The following is a 27,869-nucleotide window of genomic DNA, read 5'->3' on the forward strand; positions in this document are numbered from 1 at the left end:
TTTTTTGGGGGGCAGGGAGGTTCAAAAATGCTGTGCATACCTGAGAAAAGTGAAACAAAGAGTCGCACAAACTGAGTGTGAATAACAGAAAGCAGTCTAAAAAGAGACTCTTTGCTCAAAAGGCTCTGCAGCTCTCCTCCCCAGCGTTACAATCGGTTCCTTTTCCTCCTCGTCAGTCTCCCGCCGCCGTGTGAAGCAAGCAGAGAGGGCGGAAATGCGTTGAACCGGGAGGTTTCTGCGGACGGGTGCGTCATGTCCGCACTCCCCTAAGGCCAAAACGCGGACACGCCGTCTCTGAAAGAGCCAAAACCAAGCTACAGCCGTCTGGTCTCCTTAAGGCCAGCTCGTTAGGAGACGACCTGGACAAAAGCTAGGTGATATCCTGTTAGTTGGATTCATGTTTTATTTATGAGGAAATGTGTTTTTTCTTTCTTTTCTTTTTTTGGTTTTTAAGACTTGATGGAGCAGCAGAGTCGCGGTACCTCAGTAGAACTTGTCGTCGATGCGGAAGTGGGGCCTGGACACGTCGTCGGGGTTCAGGAAGACCGAGATGGACTTGCCGGGGTTCTCGGTGACCAGCTGCTGCAGCCGCTGGGCGAGCTTGTCCTCGGACGGCGAGATGATGCCGTTGGCCGGGTGAGGGCCCGGCGAGCCCGCGCCGTTGGTGGCGCCGCCGGCCGTCAGCTCCTTCTTCAGCTGGCCCGCCTGCTGGGCCTGGTCCAGGGCCGCGCGCAGGTGTTCGCTGGGGTCCGAGCGCACGTGGGCCAGCTTGCGGGCCACCAGCAGCGCCTGGCCGTCGCTCAGGTGCTCCAGCATGTTGCACTGGGGCAGGAAGTAGTTGGGGCAGCTCTTGCCCAGGATGCAGTGGGCCAGGTCGTCCAGGAGGCCCAGGAGGAGGCGGCCGGGGGTGTCCGGCTCGGCGCAGGACAGGTAGGCCCCGGGGAGGCGGTCGCAGGCCCAGAACAGGAGCGTGCGCAGGTGGTAGAGGCTGAGGCCCGTGCGAGGGCGCGCCAGGATGCGGGACAGCACCGCCTTGGCCGCCTGGAACGCCTGCGCCATGGGGAAGGGGATGCACTTCTTCAGCTGCACCTGGTTGCGAGGAATCGGGTTAGAACAGACACCCGGGGGTAAAAGCAACTGTCTACTTTTAAATCACTGCTGCACCCTACTGCATATGTGTCTACATTTGGTTTACATTGTTTACATTTCAACTGCCTACTGTTCACTGCTGCACTTTATCCGGAAGTAAATTGAAATTTATCCTGTAAGTGACTGCGATTGATCACTGCACTTTATCCTGTACTGTAATTCACTGCAAGGTATCCTGTAGAGTTACTGCAATCTTTCTGAGCTGTGTGAAAACGAAATTTCGTTCTGTATGCACTCTGTGTATACAAAATGACAATAAAGAAAGTCTAAGTCTAAGTCTAAAAGACAGCGACGAAACAAGACGGCCCGCCTCACCTCGGTGCGCGAGAAGGCCAGCCTCCACTCCCGGTCGGGCCGGCCGCCCAGCGGGGAGCAGCAGGGCAGCAGGTAGAAGCCGGATATGGCCTCCTCCTCGGTGATTTTGCCGTCCCAGAAGTGGTTGGCCGTCAGCCAGCCCTGGGCCACGGCGGGCCAGCCCCGGAAGGAGACCACCGGCAGCAGGTCGTACAGAACCCGGCTGGAGCCCGCCTGCAAGGAGGAGCACATTGACGCCTCGCTCAGCGCTCTCGTGGCCCCCCCGGCAGCGTCCGCCGCTTATTTACCCCCCCACGGTCTGTACCTGAAGGATGATGGTGGTCAGGGGTCCGTTCCGCTCCAGCCGCTCGGGGGTCGGGATGCCTCTCTGGGGGCTGCGCCTCAGCTCGGCCACCGCCTCGCTCACCACCCGCCAGAACCAGTCCGTCACCAAGCTGGGGGAGAAGTAGCAGCCGTCCAGGGCCTGAGGAGAGCCCAGGGAAGGGATGGAGCCCTTAGCTGGGGACAGAGACACCGACCAGCAACAGGTGAGTAAAGACGTGAAACAGCTCGTTCAGCGTGCGTCAAACACGCTAAAACACAGATTAAATCAGGGGTGTCAAACAATTTAGTCCGGCCCGTTGGCTAAATGCATTTTCATTATTTTTATCCAGTGTCCTGTCTGGGAATGTAGCAATAAAAATTGTTGTCTTAATTCCATAAAGAGCTCGTCAGATTTGACTTTCACAAGTGGAGCAGTACTGCTTTTGCCGTAGTGCGCCGCTTAAATTAATAAATGTGAATAGTTTTATTATGATTAGGGCTGGGCAAGTTAACGCGTTAATTTCGCGTTAACTCAGACTATTAACGGCGATATTTTCTTTAACGCGCGTTAACGCATGTTGCTCACATGCTTTTATTTTGTGAAGGTCTGTTGCTGCGGTGTAGGGGTTTGAATCAGAACAGTAGGTGGCGATAATGCGCCAATAACCTCGCTGTCAGCCAAACCTCGTATTCAAAGAGGAAGAAAGGTGCTGGCCGGAAAAAAACACAGCTGACATGCGGAAGGCGGTGTTTCCCGCAGGTACCGCGAGCGAGCTTAGGCGGGGCGAGGCGGTGAGTTGGCGGCCGGAACAAGTTTTGTGCGGAGCGGAGCGGAGCGGGGGGGGGGTCTGCTTAGACGCCGTCGGTGAAGTCGCTTCTCGTTTCAAAGTATCCATGTATTTTTGCCTGTTTTTCCCTGCCATTCACTATATGCACGCGAGAAAGCAACAACAAAAAAACGCGTGTTAACGTCAAATAAACATGCACGTATATCGAGTTAGCAAGCATTTCAGTTTAAAGTTCTTCCAGCAACAAATATGACAGAAACAAGTTAGTTGTAACCACTGCCAACTTAAACTTTGGTATTGAACATAAAATGGTAATGCTGCTCCCTGCTGTTACCTCAGAAATTGCCTGTTTTTGGTAGATTTTTTCCCCATAAAGAGAATTCCCTGTCAGTGGCAATAAGCTTTAATTTATTATTATTGCTATTTTTTGTTTTACATGTTTAAGTTGAGCTTTACACTAAATATGTGTTACTGATAAGTGCTACAAATGTTACAACACTTTTGTTCATATGGCAGCAGAACATTAAAATAAAAGTGCTCTTTACACTACTTTTGAATTCATTCTTGGAGTTTGTAAATACAATGCGATTAATCGCGATTAATCACGCAAATTATGCGATTAATCGCGATTAAATATTTTAATCGTTGCCCAGCCCTAATTATGATTCATGCGGGGAATATCTCAAATCATATGGACACTACAATGGGAAAGTACAAGAGGAAAGGAAGAACAAGAAGACAAAGGGAAAAGGTGAAAGAAAGAGGAGATAAAAGGAAGAGAATGATAAAACAATTATTGAAAAAAACATGTACTTCGTTTAATTGAAAATCTGCAGTTCCTATATTGTCCACGAGGGGCGCTGTGTTTTAATCAGCAGATGGTAGCACTGAGCTTCAGATGTGGAAAATTGATTTTAAATAATTTCTTAATTTTTATCTGTTTGATGTATTTTGTCATGCAGGATAGTGTTTTTAAGTTCCAAAAAATGTGAATAAATGTTTTTCAACATTGTATAATCACTGTGATCAGTTCTTATGCATAATGCACAAGTAAATGTTTAACTGAGTAAAAGTATTGTTGAAATTGCACATACTTTTCTTAAAAACGCTGAGGTTATTCATAATATATTGTGTAAAAGTGAAATTCATTTAATATAAAAATCAACAACAAGTCCACATTTATTGGTTGTATTTAATCTTGCAATGAGTTTACTCGTGTGGCCCTCTTGAGATCAGATTAAGCTGAATGCGGCCCCTCAACCAAAATGAGTTTGACACCCCTGGATTAAATGAACCGCTGAACCCATTTAGTTTGACCAAAAGGTCCGAATGATTTAACACTTTCCGCAGAGGCCGTTAGATTTTTATTTTATTTAATCCCACACCACCAACCTAACGGACACTTGTCGACATAAAGACGCCTCTCATTTTCACAGCAACAAGGGAACTAAAAGTAGGTAAAATCCTCTTGAAATAAGTGTATTTGTCTTTGATTTGAGCAGGTAAATCAGACCATTTGCCAATGGAATAAGATTTTTGTACTTAAAATAAAAACAATTCGTCTCTTCCATCTTATTTCAAGTGCAGTTTAACTAATTATCTTATTTTAGGGTTAGAAATTCTCATTCCATTGGCAAATAATCTTATTTAGCTGCTCAAATCAAGGAAAAATATACAAATTCTAAGAAGATTTTACTTACTTTTAGTTCCCTTTTTTGCAGTGTTCCCACACTGAGAACTAAAGACGTTTTTTTAATCACAGTTTAAGATTAATTTAGGTGAGCAACTACTTTTTTAGACCTTTGCATACTTGCCTAACTTAAGCGGCATTCTCTTTTGTCTCTTCATCTACTTCTGCCCCACATGTGTGCCAGAGAACACAGGATGGTGGCACGCAGAGTGACTGGCAGTGAGGAAGACGAGGAAGACAAAGGACGAGGAAGAAAGGAGACAGGCTCCTCGGGGGGCCAGGAGGTGTTCTTAGATGACCGGATAACTAAAGCTAACGCTATCAGGGAGACGGGGAGGAGACGGGTCCTCTGTGGGTCTTCAGGAAGGAACATTGAGAAGGAGGTAGAGAAGTGTGTTCATGGAAAGATCAGCTGGGAAGAAGAAGGACGCTGAAGAGAGTAACCAGGAGTAGAGAGAGGGAGCATAGCCAAGGTAGAGGTAGCTAAGGCCAAACGGTGACTTGTGTGACAGGATGATGTGCTGTAGGCAACGTCCGACATTAACTTCATGATTCACCGGCCAAGTTGGCCGGTAGATGTAAAAATCAACCCAGCCAAGCATATTTTTACCGGCCAAAATATGAATTCTGACTGACCCCTGCCAAATATCTCCACATAATCCTGCTACGTGATTAGCCTGAGCTAAACGCTAGCTGCTAGCTGGTGGAGATTCTCAGTCATCCTGGTCAAGGTATTCCAAAAACAAAAGTTAAAAAACAAAACAACTGGACTTTTTTCGAAGCCTGAAGACGTTTCGCTTCCCATCCAGAAAGCTTTCTCAATTCAAAATGTCTGGAGTAATGTGGAGCTCCAAGCTTTATAGTATTGCCCAGAAAGGTCTTGTTATGGCTTAGCTAACATGCTAATTAAACCAAAACTGGTCCACCCCTTAGCAATGGGGAGTCGTTACGGTCATCATCAACTCCCCATTGCAAAATCCGTTCATCAGCTTGTTCTCTGTAGGACTCAAACACCAAGATGTGAAGACGAGCGTTGATCTGAACGTCTCTCTGGGCGCGTCCATCTTTCATTACCAATTTCTACAAAGTATTGACTCAGGAGGGTTGAGTACCGACGCATGAGACGCCGGTAAAAACTGCGTTTGTGACCATTTTCCTTCAATTTGATAATGAGCACTACTTTATGTACCACTTTCCAGTGAAATGCATCAAAGTTTGGGGCCGTAGCACGCCATGGCAAAAAAGTAGGACAAGCTCAACGTTTGAAAGGCAAAGAAAGTGGGAAGGTGTCCCAGGTGAGACTCCAAGACAAGTTGAACGTTAAACAGTGGATTTATTTTTCTCATCTTTCAGGGACATATTTGGTTTGACACGTTCTGTCATCCACCCTGATTTAATCACCCCCCCACCCCCCGCCTCAGCAATTACAGCACCCCGAGATCTTGTGGGAAATGTTATTAAACATCCAGAAAACCCGACCGATGCTTCTTGGCAAACTGCTGAAAATGAAAGAGATTCATATCAATAAATGTCATTACTTTCCCCCCAGCCTCCGAGCTGCACACTTACCAGCGTGCGGTAGATTGATTTTTGTGGACTAATCTGCAAACCGCTGTGTTATCTTGCACTTTCGACCGCTTAGTTTTTGCTCATGAATGTTTGAGAGTTGAATTCTCCAGCTTTTTTTTTTTCCCTTCTCTGAGTTTTAACCAATCTGGGAGCTTATTTTTCTTTCTTTTTTAATATGAAGAACAACCCCTCTGCTGCAGGCTGTCAGTCCAAATTGCATCACAGCATCAAATTATGTGAAGAAAACATGGACTAAACCCAATCTGTTCCCAGTCTTCTCACCCTGAGCTGCAGCAACACTTTCATCTCCGTTTACTCCAGCCTCCCGTCACCAACGCCTTCAGTTTCCTATCACTCCTCGCTGACTTCCTGTTTCTACAAGGTCCCACTTCTCCCGACTCACCCATCTCCTCCTCCTCCTCCTCCTCCTCGTCCTCGGGGAGCCCGTTCTCCTCCTGGCAGCAGATGCCCCAGCGCGACAGGACGTTGGAGTCGCACAGGCGCAGGCTGAGCCACGAGTGGCACGGCGGCGAGTGCCTCATGTCCAGCGTCACCGGCTGGTTGCGGTCGTGGAGCTTCAAGGCGGGCACCAGCAGCGTGAAGTCCAGGTCGAAGTCGGCCCCCTTGGCGTACTCCCCCAGGTCCTCCGGGTTGAGGTCCAGGACGCCTTCCCGGGCCCCGCCTGACAGGAGGAGGTACTCGTTGGCCACCGGGAGGCGCTGGTCCACCTTCTGGACTAAACCTGGCAGGGATTGGAGGAGAGAAGGCATGTTTAGTTTGTTTGAGTCGGCTGCAGAATCGGGAGCTAACCACTGAGCTATATAGTTCACTGGAGTGCTGATTTTGCCAAAAAACTGAAGTCACTGGCCGCCATCTTGCTACTCCCTACTCTCACAGAATCCCATAGGATTTGGTTGCAACAACAAGAAGTTTTCTGGCTGAGTGAAAACGTTTCACAGGTAATTCTACAGTCTGTGGATGTACTAACACTATCAACTACTAGGAAATTAGGTGCTGAAATATTTTACATGTTATTCAGATTAAATATATATGTGTATATATAAGTATGTGTATATGTATATATGTGTATGCATATATGTGAATATATGTTTTTGTATATTGTTATTTATATATTTATAAATATATAATATATATATTTAAATAAAATGCAAAATATTTCAGCACATGACTTTCTCAGTACTTGATAGTTTTAGAACATAACATAAAAGTATATGGCATTTGACATTTTAAAAGTTTTAAGTCCCCCCTGAACATGAGAAAATCCTCGTTATTCGATGCTGTAGCGCACATATTCCCTCATTACTGGGGGAAAATAGGGAGTACCAATATGGCGGCTGGTGGCTTCACAGCCTGGCCACTCACTGACAGGCAGCTGCCTTCCCGTTAGCAGGAACCAGCGTCAGCGCCACTTTCTGCTGTTCTGTTGGGTCAATTGTCATTTTCCATATCAACTTTAGTGCTTTACAAGACAAACCTTTTTATTTAATTAGTCTTTAATGACATTTGCTGGTAAAGTTGTAGATTGCAATTGAAAAAAAAACATGGCCAAAATTATTAAAATATTAAGCAAAAAGGGAAGTCAAAGCTAACTGTTTTATGTATTGAACTATTTCAGACGGCCCTTGTGGGGACACAGAGCTCAGTGGTTTCCTCACAAAACATGGAGGGAAACAGAACAAAACTAACAGCAGTCCAACAAGGTACACTGTAAAACATGATGTGTAGATGGGAGCCGACAAACTGCTAGATACAATTTTGATTTATGGGTTTTCTGGCTTTTCATTCCCAAAGTAAGACTGGGTGTTGTTCCTGTGAGGTCCCCAAAAACGTCCAGTTAACATGAAGACAGTTAATACAACAAGGTTGTCTTGGTTGGGGTAAACAAGGAGCACTATGTGAACAAATATAGCTGCCACTGACCTACAAAAGTAGGCCACTGTATATAAAGTACTCTTTATTTTTATTTGTTGTTTTTGTTTCTACCTGTTAAAATGGAGATGTTCCTCTCAACTATCGCCACATGCTTTCTCAGCAACAGAGATGGCTGTAAAGCCAACGACCACACTGCAAAAACGGAACTAAAAATGGGTAATATTTTCTTAAAATGAGAGTTTCTGTCCTTGATTTGAGCGGGTAAATAAGATGATCTGCTGATGGAATAAGACTTTTGCACTTAAAATAGGAACAATTCATCTCCATCATCTTATTTTAGGTGTAGGATATCCAATTATCTTATTTTAGGGGTCAAAATACTCATTCCATTGGCAGATAATATTATTTACCTGCTCAAATCAAGGACAAAAACACAAATTTTAAGAACATTTTGCTTATTTTTAGATCTGTTTTTGCAGTGCAGCTGGATTTAGATCACCTTCTAATTCATTAAAGTATATTACCTGCTGATTCTGACGGTACTGAACTGCAATTAAGATTAAAGCAGACTGTAAAGAGGTGGATCTAAACCCGACTATATGACTGGACTGTACTAGAACAAATTAAATTCTATTTAACTAGCTGAAATTTTATCAGGAACTTTCTCCTGTTAAGAAATGAAAAACTCAACTGATGAAAAATTACTTTTTTTATAGTAAGCAATAAATATGCTAATTTACCTTTACAATTGTAGCAGTATTTTAGTGAATTTATTCAATTACAAATAAATTTGCAGACTTGAAGTCGTTGAAATGTTAGTCATTAAGATGAAATAAGTAACAGCTGAATCACATTATTTTGTAATTTTGTGTTGTAAAAATAATTTTAAAATAATTTTGTAAAATAAAAAATAAAGAAAGAGTAAAAGAAGTAAAAGAGTCAAAGAACAAGTGAAAATAGTTTAAAAAGGACTCTAAATTAAATTAAACCAAGCAAATTTAATGATCACCTGCATGTCAACCAACTGGCATTGGTAGTCCAATGCTAAAGAAGACTTTGCATCTTTCTTTACTTTCTAGGGGAACGTTTCAAACTACGACAGCATTCCCAGAAATACACAGAGGCAACTCTGGAGCTCCATCCTGGGCTCCTGTAACAAAGAAAACTGCGTTTTCTGGCGGAGGACAATATCCACCCCCAGTGAGATTAATTATTCATTCTAAGGTGATGAAAACAAAATCTCTTTTAGAAAACACGGTGATGAATAATGTATCGGCGTCAGAGCGGCTTGTTCCAGAAAATCTCTCACAGTGGGCCACCCAGCATCTCTAAAACAAAACAAAAGCTGGATGAGGAACCAGACTGGAGCAATCAGATCATCGCTCCATCATTTTCCTGTATTACGTCAAAGCCTGCCAGTACCGCGGCTCCCCAGAGGGTCCGAAATCCCTCTCCCCTCCGCTCTGAAAACTTTCACATAAAAAACATAATTAAATAATAAAAAAATAATAGTAAAATAAAAATGATGATGATTATTATTATTATTATTATATTATTATTATTATTATTATTATTATTATTATTATTATTATTATTATTATTATTAATAATAATAATAATAATAATAAATAACTAAAAAATAATAATAATTTTAAAAATACACAAATATATACATACAAATATTAGAAATTAATAATAAAATTAAAATAAATATAATACATAGATAATAATAATAGTAATAATAAATAACAAAAAAACTAAAATAATAATTATGAAAATACATAAATATATACATAAAAATATTAGAAATTATTAATAAAATAAAAATAACTTCAGAGCGTAGACTTTAGTCAGCTTCATTTGTCATTTTGCATGCACAAAGTGCATGTTTCTTATTTCTATTATATCATTCTATTATATCTATTTATATAAAAATAAATATAATAGATAGATAATAATAAAGAAAGAAAAAAATTATAATAAAAGAACTTTAACATGCCTCCAAATCCTTAGCTCTGTTGTATACTTTGTGGGCTCTGGGCCCGGGGGACCTGCAGGCTCTGGATCCGAGTAAACTAAGTTCTGCAGATTTAAAAAAAAAAAGGAGGGACGGGGAAAAAGCGTGATCCGGTGGTAAAGTGTTCTGCAGGAACTGCTACCTGCTTCAGGTCAGGGGGTCAAAAGCAGCCATTTAAAAACACTACACAGAGGAGAGATTGTGAGCGTTGCAGGGTGTTTATCAGCTGGGGGGGAGGTAAAGGCTCCATAGAGCCGGGGGGGTAGGGGGGGGGGACCAGACCGAGCCAGCAGGCTACGGCCGGGGGCGCAGAGCTGCCCACATAATCCCCCTCATCCTGTTAGGTGGACACAAGGCTGCGCTTCCAGGGGGAATGTGAGCAGGCATTTAGTCTGATACAGAGCAGGGTTGTAAAAAATCCTATTTTTTTTCTCTGGAACATTAATTTATACTTAAAATTTCCAGGAAGTGCATAAGCAGAGCCGAGGTGAAAAAAACGGCGGAAATGTTTCACTCGGTGAAAGCGGCATCAGCTTTAAACTCACAACCAAGGGACAGAAATGAGCATTTATGAGCGGGGGCGGAAGTCCTTCAGCGTCCAGGACGTGTTTTTAGGAAAGAAACGGCGTCTAAATCTGCTCGCTGTGGCGAGCGAGGATCCTCCGACATTTAAACCCACAGAGAACTGCTGCAGTCTACAGATCTGCTGCTCAGAAACCTTTTTATAAAACCAACGTGGAAATCTCTTAATCCTCCAAACTTGCTTTTATCAAAGCGTCATTAATTAGTGATAAATGTGTGTGAGTGAAAGTGTCGCTGGTTTATTTAGAAAGTGTGTGTGAGCGTGCATGTGTGCAAATACGTAGGTGAGATTATTGTATGGGTGCTGTGTGACAGAGAAATAGTGAACCCTTGGAAGTGTTTAATAATTGGTGTATCAGAGGGGCGAGGCATGTTACGATGTATGCATCTTCGTGTTCACTGGTTCTTTTCTCTCATACACTTGCATGGAAAGACAGTTTTGATTAACATAAACCTGTCAAGAGCAGAGGACAGCCGATACGTCGACCAGTAAGGCTGTACATAAAAATCAATACAAAGAGTAATATTGATGTTTTTAAAAACAATTTAAAATCGATATTCTGGCTTTCAATATCGTTATACCTCCCAACCCCTAGGGGGCGATATTACAGCGCGGCATTACTGTTCACAGCGAGGAAGTACAAGTGAGAGAAATTTGCCGAATGGCCGCTTTAAAAGTGCCATCGTCAGACGTTTGGGCACATTTTTGGTTTCTGGGATACGTTGAACCAATTGCACTTTATTTTCCTTCATTGTATTGTATAGAAAAGAAGAAGAAGAAGACATTTTCATGGGAAAGTACAAACCCAGAAAGCCGCGCGGTTTGTTTGGTTAGCCGACCTCTCGCAGGCCGGAACGTTGACTCGACTGCAGCTGAGCAGAAGATGCTAACAAAAATAAATAAACAGATTAAAAAAACACATCAAAATGCATGTTAGAAGTCAGCTTGTGGGAACAGAGACCAGGCATAAAAAGAAATTATAAACTGATAGAATAAAAATATCCTCAATTGCTCCACAGGAGGAAATTCAGGTGCTCCAGCAGCGAAGCCAAAGGCAAATGGAAGCGTAAAGAAAGGGTAAAAAAACTGTATAAAAACAAAAAGCAGAATAAGAGACCATACATTAAGGCCAGATTTACATTAGAAAAAAAGATACTGTTGAGTTGAAGTCAAATGTTCCTCTGCGTACTACTAGAGGGCGTATTCATGCCGTCAGCGATGGAAATATAAAGTTCCCAAAGTTGTAAAAGTTCACACATTTAGACTCAAAACTCACATTGCAATAAAACAAACTGGCTTTATTTAAAGACGTGGTCTCAATGTTGCACGGTTATATTAAAAAAAAAGGACAAAAGGGACATTTTGCAGGCTGATAGAGGAGGTTGTAGCAGCACCAGACAGGCAATAAATATTCATTACCATAAAAGAAATTAAAAGGCACATTAAATACTAGCATTTATAAATCAATAACCACGCTGATTTATGAAATACATTCAACGTAATGCTGAATTAATGATCACTTCGTAAAATATGACCATTATTTTTAGCATTTAATCAGCTTCCTGCGCAGCGCTGCACACAGTGGCTAGACGTTGACCTTTGACCCTTTCATCTCCAGGGAGACGTTGGCTTCCAGACACTTTAAACAGCCTCCTAGGTTTCACTGAAGGCAGAAATGACGTCAGTCTGCTCTGTGTGAACAATTATGCGGGAAGTGAGCATTTTGATCTTGGTTTTATTCCCACTTTCCGACTGCAGGCTGTAGAAACCTGCTGGATTTAAGCCCATCTGAGGGTTCTGTATGTCCATAACATGTGTATACTTACTATTAGGCAGCTAATGAAGGGATTTAAACGTCAAAAATGAAAATTAAAACCTGTCAGAGGGATGCAGCACCCTTAAAATTTAACCTAAACTATCCAACTATGGGTATTCATGTTATACAGGACTGTCTCATAAAATTAGAATATTGTGATAAAGTTCTTTATTTTCTGTAATGCAATTAAAAAACATGAAATGTCATACATTCTGGATTCATTACAAATCAACTGAAATATCGCAAGCCTTTTATTGTTTTAATATCGCTGATTATGGCTTACAGCTGAAGAAAACTCAAAAATCCTATCTCAAAATATTAGAATATTTCCTCAGACCAAGTAAAAAAAAAAATTATAACAGCAAAACAAAATCAAACATTTGAAAATGTCCATTAATGCACTCAGTACTTGGTTGGGAATCCTTTTGCACAGATTACTGCATCAATGCGGCGTGGCATGGAGGCAATCAGCCTGTGGCATTGCTGAGGTGTTATGGATGCCCAGGATGCTTCAATAGCGGCCTTTAGCTCATTTGCATTGTTGGCTCTGGTGTCTTTCAGCTTCTTCTTCACAATACCCCACAAATTCTCTATGGGGTTCAGGTCAGGGGAATTGGCAGGCCAATCAAGGACAGTAATGCCATGGTCAGTACACCAGTTACTGTGAGAATCTTATGTCGTCTCTTAACCACTACCATACTTGTGATTTAGTTTGCTGAACCAAGCTGAGTGTTTTTCAAGGCTCAGGAAACCCTGCAGTGTTTCGAGTTAATTAGACGATTCAAGTGATTAGTTGAATAACCTACTAGTATACTTTTTCACGATATTCTAATATTTTGAGATAGGATATTTGGGTTTCTTAAGCTGTACGCCATAATCAGCGATATTAAAACAATAAAAGGCTTGCGATATTTCAGTTGATTTGTAATTAATCCAGAATGTATGACATTTCATGTTTTTTAATTGCATTACAGAAAATAAAGAACTTCATCACAATATTCTAATTTTCTGAGACAGTCCTGTATGTCTACATTAAACCTATGAGAGCGCCTTTACTAACACAGAGGTGACCTCGGTATTGTTAAATATTTTCATTAGGGCTTCTAAAATCCCCTGGAAGCTCTGACTTGTAAAGACTCGCCGACATTAGAGGAGAAAACCGCTCAGCAGACCGACGCAGAGCAGGTCTGATCCCAGAGAGAAGGGGAAGTTTCCCGTTTAGATACTAAGTGACAGATTTTTAAATTGATTTCCAGCACTTAAAATCTGTTGGGAGGAAGAAAAAAATAAAAAAGACGGTAGATCAAAGCAATGAGAGAGGAGAGGGCTGAGGACGGGTTTGGAGGGAAGAGCGGACATCAGATAACGGCCGAAGCTCAGGAAGTTCGCAGCGGAGCCTCCTCCGATTTATTTGGTCTAATCAGCCTCTAATAAATTGGGTCAAATAGCCGAGAAAAGATGAAAAAGAGCCTCAAACGCGTCCGGCTTCCATCCGAGTGGGCCGCAAATTAAAAACCGTGTCAATTAGCGAGCGCCACACTTTGCTGCGGCGAGTCTGAAGCTCTTCCAAAAAACACAATTTAATTTCTAATCGAAACTCTTAAAGCGGGCAGCAGGACAAGCTGGCACACACACACACACACACAAAATACTCCAACCCTCTCCGAAGGTGGAAAATGGAGCTGGAATGGAGACGGTCCCGGCTGGTTTCACACCCACGGATTAACCCTAATCCTATAACGAATGTCTCCGAATGGACGTTTCCATGAGAGGACGTCCCCCCCCCCCCCCCCGCCCCTAAAGAGTCATCTGTGGGTCTGCGGCAGGCGACTCGTTCCTCCATCGCTCCGTGTGGAAAACCCGGAGAGAATTTCAGCAAATTTAGTCATAAATTAAAGAAACGAGGCAGCAGCGGCTCGCCTGCTGAATTTAAAGCTGCACAGACTCAAACCTACCTCCGCTGCTGTCGTCTGACCACCAGGCACCCATTGGGGGGGGGGGGGGGGGTTTGGGGGGGCTACCTTCTGGATGAGAACCAGAGATTGACCGATACCGATTATTTTTTTTTACATCTGTCTGACCCAGGGCTCTGCAACCTCTGGCTCTTTGGACCTTTCACAGTGATTCTTAATAACTTTGGCTACAAATTATATTTTTATTATGGTATTTAAATGTAATAATGATAATAAACGCAGGTTTTAGCAGTTCTTTTGGAATAATTGCCTTTAATTTTCACAACAGAATGATGCTAAAAGTGCCAGTAACATTTAATCTTAAATCGATATTTTCTCATCATGTTGGAAACTATGATTTTTTTTTTTATTTACATCATTATCCACAAATAACATCCAGTCCATCCTCTCTTTTTTTAAAACCTCAAAATAGACATAAAGGGCGTTTCTTTAACAATGACAACAGATTTCCTACAGTAGATCTTTATCAAAAAATTATAACTTGTCTTTTTTCAACAGGCCAGGCAACATTTGCGGCTCTGAACGAGTTTAATTCAAGTGGACTGTAGGCAAAATGGCTCTTTAGACTGTAAAGGTTGGAGGCCCCTGATCCCACCGATCTGTGCTGCCGATTTTTTTGAGGGGGGCCAATTCTTGTAGCCGATATTGTTTCGTCTTCCCCCATTTACATGATAAAAAGCACAAAATGAGCTGGGCTCTGCATTAAAAATGTGTTTGTTTTACATAAAGTTGAACTATGACTCTTCTAGGTCAAAGGTCAGTACTGGTAGCCCTTCGTATGACACAACACCAATGAAGTAGCTCTCAGTTTCATAAAAGGTTGGTGACCGTTGGTTTAGACAATGAAATACTGAAACAGTGATAAAATATGCTGCCTTTGTCCCAAACACACAAGGACAACAGCTACGACTGGACGTAGGATCGCCTGTGTGGCCGAAACGAGGAATAACAGACCCGTGTCTGCAGACAGGAAGCCGTCTGCTGCGTTGATCCCGGCAATATCATCTGCTGTTAAATGACAGGATTTTACATGCTGTTTAAATACACTACAGCGGACTTAACAAAAAAATTTCAAGGTGAAACGGACAAGAAATAGTCAACGATGACAGACGTGTGACATTTCTAATTAAAAGGACCCCATGCACTTCTTTTATTGCTTTTATATATCCTAAAGCTTCCACGTGCATTAAGAGCACAAGCAGGGAGAGTTTCCTTAGAGATGGAAACCAGCTCTAAGGAAAAGCTTTCATCGTTTCCTACTTAAACCGACGAGGAGCTCCAGTTTTTGAGTCAGTTGATGAAGGTTGACAATCAGAGCTGCAACGAGGAGTTTTCACCCACCCTGTCAGCCGCTCAGACAGAAGATCCTCTCGTCCTCCGATGGCCACTAATCGTTTCGCTCCATGCCTCGGAGGACACTCGGGGATTTTGAGCCCCTAATCATTTAATTGAATACTGTGTCAAACAATGTCATGCAGTGTCAAAACCCCAGTCGTGTTAAATTAGGGCCCAGGAAGACGCCTCCGACGACTGATCGGATGTGACATCTAGAGCCGCGTCGGGACGTTCCTCGGCGCTCCCCGTCAGAGGCGGCTGCCGCAGAGGCCGTGAACTCATCAGCGCCGGCTGGAGGATCCGCCGACACGACCATGAGGGCCTCCACGCCCCCCCCCCCGCCACGCGGCAAAAAGCGCTGCTCGTTTGCTCTGATTGGGCCGGTGTCTGAGCTGATGGGAAGCGGCGCGCAGACAAAAGAGCGACTAATCAAATGGAGCTCTTCGTTCATAGCGGGCGCCCGCGGTACCGAGCGATGACGGGCGTTGATGGAGAATTAGTCGGGCAGGCGACGATGAGGGAAACAGCAGCTCCGCTCGGGGCGTTGGCACGGGGCCCCTCTGACGAGGCGGGGGACGCCGTCCAGCTGTGGAGGAGTCGCACCGAGGCCGGCAGCGTTCACAAGCTGAGGACCGACACAAGCCAGACGACGCTGCTGCTTCCTGACTCTACTATAAACATAAAAGACTATTTTCCCTCATAATCTAAAATTAAAGACCAGATAAACCAGGTGAAGGGTTTTAGCTGAATATTTACACTGCATAAAGGGAACTTCAAGTAGGATTTTAGTATTATTATTATTTTTTTTTTTTTTATTATTATTATTATTATTATTATTATTATTATTATTATTATTATTATTATTATTATACATTTTATTTAAGGTCACAGTACAAAAAATAGATAGAAACACATGAAAGACAAAAACCCATCAATGTGAAAAACAAAATCGAAACACCGAAGATAAAAAGGCTTATTAGCTTATTTGTCCTTGATTTGCGCAGGCAAGTTTAAACAAGCGGCCAATGAAATTAGATTCTTGCATTTGACATAAGATTAACAAATTTAAACCCATCATCTTAAATATATCTGCTCAAATCAAGGACAAATACACCAATTTCAAGGAGATTTTACATACTTTTACTTCCCTTTTTGCAGCGTATCAGGCCATTCTGCACAGAATTAGAGGCTTTAACTAACATCTGCTTGTCATAGTTTTGGTATTTTAATGATTTGATTGAACATTTAACCGTTTTCTTTAACAGGGTTGCGCGATAAGGCGCCATCCCTTATCAGTGAATTTTAAAAAACGTCTTACTCCATTGTTGATTTTCTCTAACTAACATAATCCGAATAAAAAAAACACAGATTTGAACCCGTTCCCCTCCACGTGTGACTAAGTGATGCTGAAGGACTGACAGGAAAAGGCCTGACTGGGTGGAGCTGGGAGACAGAAGAGGCTGAGCTGTCGGCAAACAGCTCAGCGAGGAGCTGAGAGGTCGGGGAATCAAGATAGACACAGCGGGGTCTTTCCAGGAGGACAATGATCTGAATGATCCACACTTCCAAACTGATCCTGGTGTGGCTAAAGTGGCCCAACATTAACCTTCTAAAATAGGTGAAGCTAAATAGATTTAAAGACGAGTCAGGAAACCGATCCGTTCAATCTGCCCCCTGCCTAATAAAGCGGGTCAGAGATGCAGCCAGAAATGCAAAAGCTGCTCCAAAAGGTGAACTTGCTAAGCAGCATCATTGTAGGGGGGGAGTGTTCGCATCATTTGGACCCCGACTTGGTTATTCAGGACAAAAACAAGAGGGGGTTTACCACCAGGTCCCCCTAGGGGGCAGCCCATACCTTTGTTTTAGGCCAGTAGTGAGGTAAAGCTAACCTTTTTTCATCTGCAGGTGTTTTTTATCTCTGATGAGGCATTTACTTCTGCTCTGCAACACTGATTACTGAAGGGGGGGTCTCCCTAGGATCTAAACCCCACGGGTATTTAAATATGAAGCCCATATAACACTGATTATAGTGGCTTCTGCAGTCACACCACAGACAGAGAACCTTTAATCCTTAATTTATAAAACCTCCCTACATACGGCGTGTCCTGCTTTGCCGTGGTCTATGCGAACAGAGGCATATTACGTCACGCAGTCTAGGTGCTACTTACCGCGTAAACGGCCACAGCTGAAGAAAAAAGCTGAAAATATGAAGGAGGAAGCCACACCTGACAGTACTGAGTGTAGTTTAGTTGCTTTTTAACTCATCACTCTTGCAAGAAGTTAATTTTCCTGAAAGACGTCCGTCTGCGGGCCCGAGCGGGAGGACGCTCATGCCTTGTGAAGCTTTGATCAAACCCAGGAGCTCAGATGAACTCTGACCTATGTTATGAAAAAATATTATTACTTGTTATATTAAATCAGGCATTTTTATGGAAAATAAGAGGTACCTTTTAATCCCTAAACTGTCTTGGAGGAAAGTGGGGGTTGCCCCTCTGAGGGAGAAAACACACAGCTCACAGGGTGTTTGTTTTAAGGTCTGAAAGCTATTTTATGGTTCTTGAGGTCATCTGGGTCGACCCCCTGATAGGACATCTGGGTGCTAAAGAGAGAATAGTCTCCTTGTTTTGGGAGCAGATAGGACATGGAGCCTCAATGTTTGCGCCCAAAACCCTCAAACTAACAGGGAGTCTGTTAAAAAGATGTCTTTGCGGATCTGAGGGCAGACAATGTCTGGGAGAAGGACGTCGGTAACATACTGAAATTAAGCTTGTAAGTTTTTCTTTGTCTCTTTGGAATTCCAAATGAAATAAATATGCATATTTTATATGTTTGCCTCTCATAATCGTTTCTCCTTTACTACCAAATCTTAAACCGGGGTGAGACGGGCCGTGGGGAATGGACAGGAGCGGGCCCTTTTAAATCTTAACACCTTTAAAGCTGACAAACAAACTCACCGCGCCGCCAGAGGGGATCCGTTTGGTTTTCATCAGACGTGGTTTCCGGTTGAGAGATTTACACAGCAGCTGCCGGAAGGCGAGGCGCGCCGCTTACCCGACGATGAGCTAAATAAGAGCCTGTCCCTGAACCCGTCGGGCTGTTGGGAGGGATCACTGCGTCTGTGTGCGGGCTTCATCATCTCTCCTGCCTTTTCCTCGACGCCCCGAAGGATCCACCAGCAGCTTAAGCTTTCTAAAAGCTCCGGCAAAAGAGGAGGCGAGCCTACGAGGAGCCACGGCGCACTGCAACAGGAGCCGCCTTTCATCCTCCAGGGGGGGCCTCAGAAATTCAGATTTCTAGAAACTAACGCAAACTTCCCGACTCTTCAAAGCGTCTAACTTTTTTTTTCTTCTTCCCTCCTTCCTGCAGACGAACCAGGCGTGGGGGTGTGTGAAGGTGCCAGGGAACCGCCGGTGATTGAGTAGGTGAAAGGAGCCCGAAGCGCCTAAAGGAAGCCATCAGCAGCTCTTGAGGAAAATGATGGAAGGAGCGAAGAAGTAACACCTGTCTGTGTGAGGTGGCGGGAGGATGTGAAAAAGAAAAGCCTGGATCACAGCTGGACGTGGCCCACTTCTCACTGGCTGAGGGGGTCTGTGTGACGCGAGCGGAGAGGGAAGAAGCCTTGAAACTTTGCGGCGTGATCCGTCAAGCGGGGCGCTGCAGGCTGAATCGGAGGAAGAGCAGAACCGGCTGATGGACGAAGCGCTGGGCCCAAAACGGCACCTGAGGGGCCTTTCCCCCACCCCCAACGCATAGCTGGCTGCTGTCAATGCACACCAGAAGCCGGAGGAACGGAGAGACGAGCTCGAACGCTGCCGACTGGAAGGGGAAACGGCGCCGCCTGTTGGAGAAACTGCCACACCTCACTTTCTGTTTCTAACTTGCAACCCGTCTGCAGAGGACGTTTATTCACAATATAAAGGGGAAAGTGTTCAGATGAGCTTCACAAATGTACAGCAACAACTTTATATTCTCTAGATTACAGGATTTAATTTAATTAAATTTTATTTATATAGCGCCGATTCATGATACGTCATGTCAAGGCACTTTCCAAATTCAATCAGATTATACAGATTGGTCAGGAAGTTTCCTCTCTAAGGAAACCCAGCAGGTTGCATCAAGTCTTGACAAGCAGCATTCACTCCTCCTGAAAGAGCGTAGAGCCACGGTGGGTAGTCGTCTGCATTGTTGATGGCTTTGCAGCAATCCCTGGAGGAGCTGCAGAGCTCCACAGACTGGAGGCTCTCTCTGTAGGACCACAATAGGCTGGACACTTCATAGAGCTGGGCTCCATGGAAGAGGGGCCAGAAAATAGTCATTAATTACTAGGGCTGAACAATTAATCGCATTTTCAATATAATCGCGATTTAAAAAAAACGCAATTTCCAAATCGCAGAGTCTGCAATTTTTGGCTATGTAACAATTAGGGAATTAGACGTGTCCTTTAGGTGTTGGTAAAATGTTTGAAGTGGGTTTGCCTCCACATGGAATGGAAGACAGTTGCAGCAGTGAGATAATCTAACTTTATTACTTGTTTTAGAGTTTATATAATCATACATAGTAAGTACAGGTCAATCAGTTTAATACATAGACTTGCTTGTTGGTTGGACTTTATGTTCAACAAGGATTGATGTCCAAATCAACTAAAAGCTGTTCTCTTGAATAATATTCTGATTAATAGAAACATTAAAAGTTCTTGTTTTGAATAGTCCTTGTTTACAAATGTCTTTATTTAGACGCCATTTTTGTTGCTTGTGGTTAACGCAGAGAAAAGTCAAAATTGCAATTTTGGTTGAAAAATATTGTAGGCAGAACGCAATCATTTCTGCTCAGAGTTTAGATGCTGTGGGTCTTTTAGCAACTAATCTGCACAGCGAGGAAACAAAATGATTTGTTTGTATACGTTTAAAAAGACATGATAAATTAAACTGGGGGAAAAAAAAAAAAAAAAAAAAAAAAAAAAAAATCACATTAAATCGCAATATTAAGAAAAAAAAAATCGCAATTAGATTATTTTCCAAAATCGTTCAGCCCTATAAATTAGTGTTAATTAGTGAACCCCCTCCAAACGTATGGAGGAGGGTCCTCTGGTCAGAGGAGACTAATATTAAAAAATTTCAGCCACCAAGGAAAATGTAATGTCTGCAAGGATAACAGTCCCCAAAGTAAAATATGGTGGTGGCAGCATCATGCTGTGGGGATGTTTTTCAGCAGCAGGGACTGGGAAACTGATCCGAGTCGAGGGAAAGACGGATGGTGCTGGAAGCAGCGATGTTCTGGAGCAGAACCTGTGAGTTGGCATCTGATCTAAGACTGGAACAGAGGTTCACCTTCCAGCAGGACAACGACCCCAACGACAAATTGCTAAAGCAACCCTCTGGTGGTTTAAGTGGAAACATTTAAATGGGTTTGAACGGCCTAGTTAAAGTCCAGACCCCAACCCAACTGCGAGGAGAATAAACAGTAATATCCGCTGGTGTTTTCTCTCGTTTGCTTCATGGTGAGAAATTGTTGCCATCTTGTTTCTTTCTTCCCAAAAGTAAGGAGGAAGGTGCTCTGGTCAGCCGAGACTTACCCAAAGCCCCTTGCATGAATACTTTTACAGACCACTAGAGGTCTTACAAGTGTTTTTTTTTTTCCCTCCACTCCTGCCTCAAATCTGTTCCTCGCACTAAAACTTCTTTATCCGCTGCGTCTCCTCTGACAGCAGAGGTCAAAGTGCAGCCGACAGCACATCAGCGAGACACGCAGGGCGTTCCTGGTTAAAAAAAAAGGAGCAGCAGAGCTCCTTGCTCCCTCGGTGACGCCAAAGTGAACTAAAGCATGCATGCTGGGAGGAAAAACGCATGCTAAATAAGTCTGAGAAATAGCTCCCCCCAAAGACACGCCACACGTTTCTACAGATTTTCTAAAGGACTCCGCTGTGTACCAATGAACGACGAAATACAAAAGACGCAGCCCCAGACGCCTGTGCTACATAGACGATTAGCCAGCAGTTCACAAACTATGACACCAGCGGCAATATTTACAACCAATTATGAGCAGAAACAGTGGAAAAAAGAGGACGTGTTCAGGCACGCCGGTCGTTTGCTTTAAACAGCGACGGCTCAGAGACAAAGAAGCCAGGACTAGCGCCGGCGGCGACGTATTTTCCTCCGGAGTCATACGGGGCATCTGGGAACGCGCTCAACGCATCGGACCGCAGTCACACAGGAGCTGGGAAGATGACGTCCATCTTTACTGGATGGGATCTTCTTATCACATCTACATATTTTCCTGATATAATCACCTCTAATTCTATGTATGTGAACACTAAAGCAACACGTTCGCCAACAGTAAAGGGTTGTGTGACTGTTTTAACAAGACAGAGACGCAACAGAAACCGAAACAAATGGAGGATTTTTATTTTAAACACAAGTCCTGAGAAGGCGAGGTTAGGAGCTTCCTAACCTCTTCCTCCTCTTTTGTCTCAGCTTTTTAAAAGAAGCTAAACTTGTTACTTTTTTTAAACGTTGGTCAGCACGTTGAATAACGACCCCAGAGACAATAAAGCCTATGCTGTGCCTTGCTGTTTAACTCGTTTACATGATTAGCGTCACATGACCAACAATTATCCGACCTCTTGGGGGCGCTCAGAGCACTAAAACTTAAGTCGCAGATCAACACTAGATCCACGAATATACATAAAACTAAGATAAAACTAAGAGATATTAAACAATAAAGTGCCGTCAGAGGAAGCTAACATAGGCCACCCTGATGCAGGAGAACACTGAATGCCACACCACTGATCCTGATATACTCACACTATTCAGATCGCAAACCAAGAACCCCTACCCAAAGCTTTTTCATAGACAACAGCGTCCAGATGGGTTTAATGCAGTTACTGTGACACAAGCTAACGTGACTGAAGACAAAGCATGACCCCCCCAGGAGACACGGTAACAGCTATCATCCATACCAACAGGGATGCCAGGCCAAGCGGCGGATGATTATTCAATAACAATATACAGTATATTGATCTATAAGCGATAGACAGAAAAAAGGGTCAATAAAAAGGTCAATAGAAGAAGCGTTTTCCTTCTTTTTGTTTTCTAGCTTATTATGTAGGTTAATACTAGTCATTACATCCTCCCAACCAATCACAAAGCAGACCCAGGAGGGCTCTGTCACCAAGCCCCGCCCCCTTCAAAGAGTTCAGAGAGCACCTGTTCTTTTTTTCTTTTTTTTAAAACCTTGCATTTTAGTAAAAAGTTGATTCAATAAAAGGTTGAGTTTGAATTCAGTGTTTGTGTTCTTAATCTGTTTTAAAATTTTTTGATGCTTGTCGATATCGATCAACATGATTTCTATTTCATGCTTTCTTTCGTCCGGCCCGAGCCAGACCCGAGAAACTGCAGCGGGAAACAAAATAAAAAAAGTTTTTTACCGAGCATGTTGAAGATGAAGTCCTTGGCAGTGTGGACCTCCAAGGCGGTCTGGTCTCCGAACTCCCCCTGCTCCAGCAGCACCAGCTCCGACACCTGCGCCGACAGCTGCTCCAGGGTGGCGCCGGAGCGGAAGTCCACCTCGGACAGCTTCTTGACGGGGGCCGGTGAGCGCGGGGTCACCGCGTTCATTAGCGACTCCATCTCTGCTACCCTGCGGAGAGAGACGACGGCGGAGAAGGACTTAGACAACTTTGTCATTTTGTATGCACAGAGTGCAGTATGAGGTGCAGCAGTGATTTAAAAGTAAACAATTTAAATGTAGACAATGCAGGAGAAGTCACAGTGTACAGGTATTTTTAAAACCATTTGTATGTGCAGAATTGATTGTGCAGAGGGCATTTGTGCAAGAATACAGCTTGTAATTTACCGTAGATTTAAAATACAGTAAATCGTCAGTGCAGGTGGGCCAGGCGACGCGGTGGTAGTTAGCAACGACTATTCTGCTTAGATCATAGATTTACGCAATCGGTTAACCCCGAAGAATGGTCCAAGATTAAATTTGATTCAATTTATCTAGCGCCAATTCATGAAACATGTCCTCTCAAGGCACTTTACAAAGTCAAATCCAATTAGATTATACAGATTGGGTCAGATTATACAAAATGGTCAAAAAGTTTCCTCTCTAAGGAAACCCAGTTGATTGCATCAAAGTCTTGCCAAGCAGTTGTCCATGGCTTTGCAGCAATCTCTCATACCGAGCAGGCATGAAGATCCAGTGGAGGAAAAACGCAAATAAATAAGTAATTCCAAGAGGGAAAAGACTATAATGTCGCTGGGAATACAATATGAACGTTGGTGTTCACTGAGGCGGACGCTAAACTTACCGATTGCTCAGATGTGACAGCAGAGTTGAATGATGCGAGAAAATCTTCTAATATGAGGCTCTTAAAGTTGCTGTAGATCAGTTTATTTAATTAATAACGTTGGTCTTCGATCACGCCGACCTGCCGCTTTACTGCGAGGCATTTCAGAGGGTAAGGCTCGGTTTGAGATTATTTATTTTTGATTTATTAATTACGCAAACCGGCATTCTGTGATACTGTCGCTAGATGGCGCCACCTCTGTTTATATCTGGTCATCACGCCTGGTGCTGGGGCTATTTTCATCCACAAAAATGACCACCACAACATTATCAGGATGGAGGCTTGGTGTATATAACCCTATTTTATCATGAACAAACGGTTTCTGGTCTTTTTTTTTATATATATATATAAGCATATTACATAGCTACGTCCCTTTAAACTGAAACTTTAATGTTCACGGCCCGACTCCTTGCAACTGAGAGTGTCTATGCAGTCGTTTTGTTAGGTTGCGAGACGTGGCAAGGTGAGAACATCTCTGAGCCAAACAGATTATTCAGTCATAGATGAAAGCAAAACAAATGGAGCAGCAGACATCTCTGTTTGACCAAAAACAAAGCTTTGGTATTTGTCCAAAAAAAAAAAAAAAAGGAGGAAAAAAAATGCAGAAACATCACCAGATAAAAGTCTGGACTCACCTTTTCATTCAGCGGTTTGTCTTTATTTTTATTACTACCTTTGGGAAATGCTTTGAGGCAGCTGGGAAACCATTTCAGGTCACAAACCTCGTGAAGCTCATGGAGAGACGGCCAGGAATGACCGGGGTGGGTTTAGAAAAGGCCAAAATATACGAGATGTTTTGGGTCTTCTTTTAAATATTGTTTTCGATACATAATTATATACCTTTTTGATTGAGAGTGTTGATGTCTTCACTATGTTTCTGTAATGTAGAAAGTCGCAGAAATAAGGAAAAGCTATAGAATGAAGAAGGTGAGTCCTGGTGACTAGCGGTGGGCGATATGGGCTTTAAATGTCATCACATTAAATTGTGGTGATGTTGTGATAATGATAAGTGATGATAAAAGACTACAGTATTTACTCCTTAATGCTGTCTTTTCAGGCAGCTGTGTGGCTGTGACTGCATGTCAATTATAGCCCAATAATCACAAATACTCCTTAAAAAACATTTAAAAATGTAACATATATTAAAACTAAAATTCAAAATATGTTTCATCAGGACTCAAGTTACATAAAGAAGTGTGATTTGTATCACCAAACCCCACACAGTGACTGCATCTATGCATATTTTTTAAATTTATTGATATTTATCGATGCTCTCAATAAACCAACAGTGCTGAAAATAGCAAAAATCACAATCCTGACAATACTGGCTTTTTTTTTTGGGGGGGGGGGGTCAGATGCCACTAGTTGGAATTTATCGGCAAGATAAATCCAAATTCCTATCATAATTACAAATATTTCCTATTTAACGACTAAACGGGCCCAGCCCTACTGGTGACTGGTGGTGCTTAAGCCTGGAGAGACTTGATCTGGGGCTGAGGGTCCTGCTCCAGGCTTCTCCGGGACATAAACGACCTGCTCTCTAACCACTGGCTGTGAATTTACTGTAAGAAAACGTCCCAGAAATAGCAACATCCCTCAGGAGGTCACTTAGATGCATTCTGGTTGGAGCAAGAGGTCATCAAGAGGTCATAATCTTTCATTTTCTTTAAGGTCATTTTACGGAGTTTTTCTTTCCACTGTCGCTTCATGCTTGCTCAGTATGAGGGATTGCAGCAAAGCCATGGACAATGCAGACGACTCTCCCTGTAGCTCTACACTTCTCCAGGAGTGAATGCTGCTTGTCGGGACTTTGAAGCAATCAACTGGTTCCCTTATATAGGAAATTTTTGACCAATCTGTATAATCTGATTGATTTTGACTTTGTAAAGTGCCTCGAGATGACATGTTTCATGAATTGGTGCTATATAAATAAAATTTAATTGAATTGAATTGAGAGTTAACTGGTCCAGACGGGGATCAGAACCACAAGCAAAGAAAATGAGGTTCTATGCAAGTGTTATACAATTAAAATCAAATAAAATGGGCCATTCTAACAGTTTTAGGATAATTGTATACATATTTTTTAGCCTTTATTCTTTGAAACACTTTATCAAGAGAAATGAGCTGATGTGCCATGTTTGAGTACACAGGGGTGAAATGGAACGAACAAAATGGCAACGCCAGATTACAAAGCAGGATAACAAGTCACAGCTGGCTGTTTAACTCTCATTTGGCTGACTCGGCTGAAAGGTTGCCTGTACATTTTTGAAAAATATAAAAGGTTGTTTTACTCCACGTGGACGGCTACTGTTACTGAAAGTTCTCACGTAATCCTTTTAAAAAAACAAATGACAGAAGTTTGTTTGTTTCGTGATTCCCAAAGAGCTTTTCTGCGGCTCCTTATAAATGCTGGACTTGTTCTGTTTAGTCTAGTGTGGATCATAAGACTCTGAGGTGTGTCGGTGCAGAAGCAGATAACACCCTGATACGTTAGAACAGTAATATAATAAGAAAAGCAAATAAAGTTGTGTGATACTTGCTGCTTAACAGCGACAAGAACTCCCAACTTATAACCTTAGTGTGTTTCTCAGCTTAAAAAGAAAGAATCTAATTGTATTTTAAGCACATTCTGATAAATGACCTGCTTTTACAGTGGATTTCTGTTTGTTCTTCCAGGTTATTTGCGTCAGTGATGGTTTGGTTTAATCATACTGGTTCCAGAGAGATCTTTATAAATTGTTAAATCTCATTATTTTAAATGTATTCTAAATGTTTAAACTTTACTAGTGACATTTTGACTGTGTGCGTTCGTGTCAGCGAGTCTGGGCTACGATTTTAGTTTCAGCCTCTCTCAGGTTTTGATATTACGGTACAAGCAAAGTTCTCATTTTGCAACATTAATGAGCTTTTAGCTGAATAACGGACTATTAGCATTATTAGAAAGAGCATTTTGTGAAAGTGTCAAGCCAATCGAAAAGAAAAGGAAGAACAAATACTGTTTTTTGTTTATTAACATACTGCTTTTCATGCTTGACCGTAAACTAAAGGACATTAATTTGCACCAGAGTTTTGCATCTTGTCCAACCAGTTAATGCTTTGCTGCAAAATCCTGCATGCATCACCTTTGCTTGTGCAAAACCTTCCAACACCCTTTTTCCCTCCACTAAACTTTCCGTTAATTACCCTCGACATTGTCTCCTAAACAACTGCCAAGTCAGCAGTCTTCCCCGTGATTATCTTAATTAATATTGTCATAATAACATTACATTTCTGCATTTAAAATGCATATTGATCTTATGTAACATTCTTACTTACCGATCAAGTAAATTCGGGGTTCTCACAAGCTGTAAATTATTATCATGAGTAACAAGAGGCTGAAAATAGATCATGCTGGGTGTAATCAATTTATATTATTTAATATTCACTTTTTGAATTGACATATCTAAAATAAGCCAACATCAAATTAACTTGGGATCCACTTTTAAATTATATTTCTGCTTAATATCTTATGGTATTTCTAATTAATTTTTAATTTATTTTTTTTACATACATCTCTTTTCAACGCTTGGCTAGCATATCTCGGTATTTACTTTAATCTACTGATTCCCCACATACATGTTAAATAAGGGCATAAATTATAAATTGTTAGCGTATAAATTCAAAACAGCTTGTTTACGTTGCCGTGGAGACGTTAATTCTGCTCGTGCTGCGCAGGCAGGAGCGCGTGAGGTGACGCCGGTTGACGTCCTAACGTCCCAAGAGCTAAACGAGACGAAAATATTTGACACAGCAGGTACGAAACTTTAACGCGAATATTCAGCGTTAAAAGACAAAAACATCGCGTTGGGTTTTAAGTGGACATAACTTCTGTGTGAGGAGGAAGACAAAAAAAAATAAAAAAAACAAAAGTTGTAAACAAAGTTGCGTCGTGTTGGAACGCCAACATGGCCTCTTGCCCCTTTAAACTGGGTCAATTACCGAGCCAGCCACTAAGCTAATAGCCGACCAAATTAGCCTGCCTGCTGTCGAACAGTTCACACCCTGTACGCATTAAATGCAACGAGCCGCCTTCCAATTACTGCATCCACGGT

The 27,869-nt window shown here is 42.6% G+C and overlaps 1 protein-coding gene across 2 annotated transcripts; it reads right to left on the reverse strand.

Annotated features, from left to right (window-relative positions):
• On the reverse strand, positions 1-27,228 carry LOC118565750 (protein MB21D2-like). 2 transcript variants are annotated; one of them, XM_036146699.1, is made up of 6 exons: positions 27,094-27,228; positions 22,855-23,066; positions 6,218-6,556; positions 1,769-1,962; positions 1,435-1,677; positions 1-1,134 (listed from the first exon to the last, which is right to left on the reverse strand). In XM_036146699.1, the coding sequence occupies exons 1-6, from the start codon at positions 27,165-27,167 to the stop codon at positions 484-486; spliced, it is 1,713 nt and encodes a 570-aa protein (XP_036002592.1). In that variant the 5' UTR covers positions 27,168-27,228; the 3' UTR covers positions 1-483. The 2 variants fall into 2 exon arrangements, with proteins under 2 accessions (XP_036002592.1, XP_036002593.1); XM_036146700.1 differs by having other exon boundaries at positions 1-1,089; positions 1,465-1,677; positions 27,094-27,224.
• Positions 27,229-27,869: the final 641 nt, after the last annotated feature.

Source organism: Fundulus heteroclitus, chromosome 14, assembly GCF_011125445.2.
Source record: "Fundulus heteroclitus isolate FHET01 chromosome 14, MU-UCD_Fhet_4.1, whole genome shotgun sequence".
Classification (NCBI taxonomy): Eukaryota; Metazoa; Chordata; class Actinopteri; order Cyprinodontiformes; family Fundulidae; genus Fundulus; species Fundulus heteroclitus.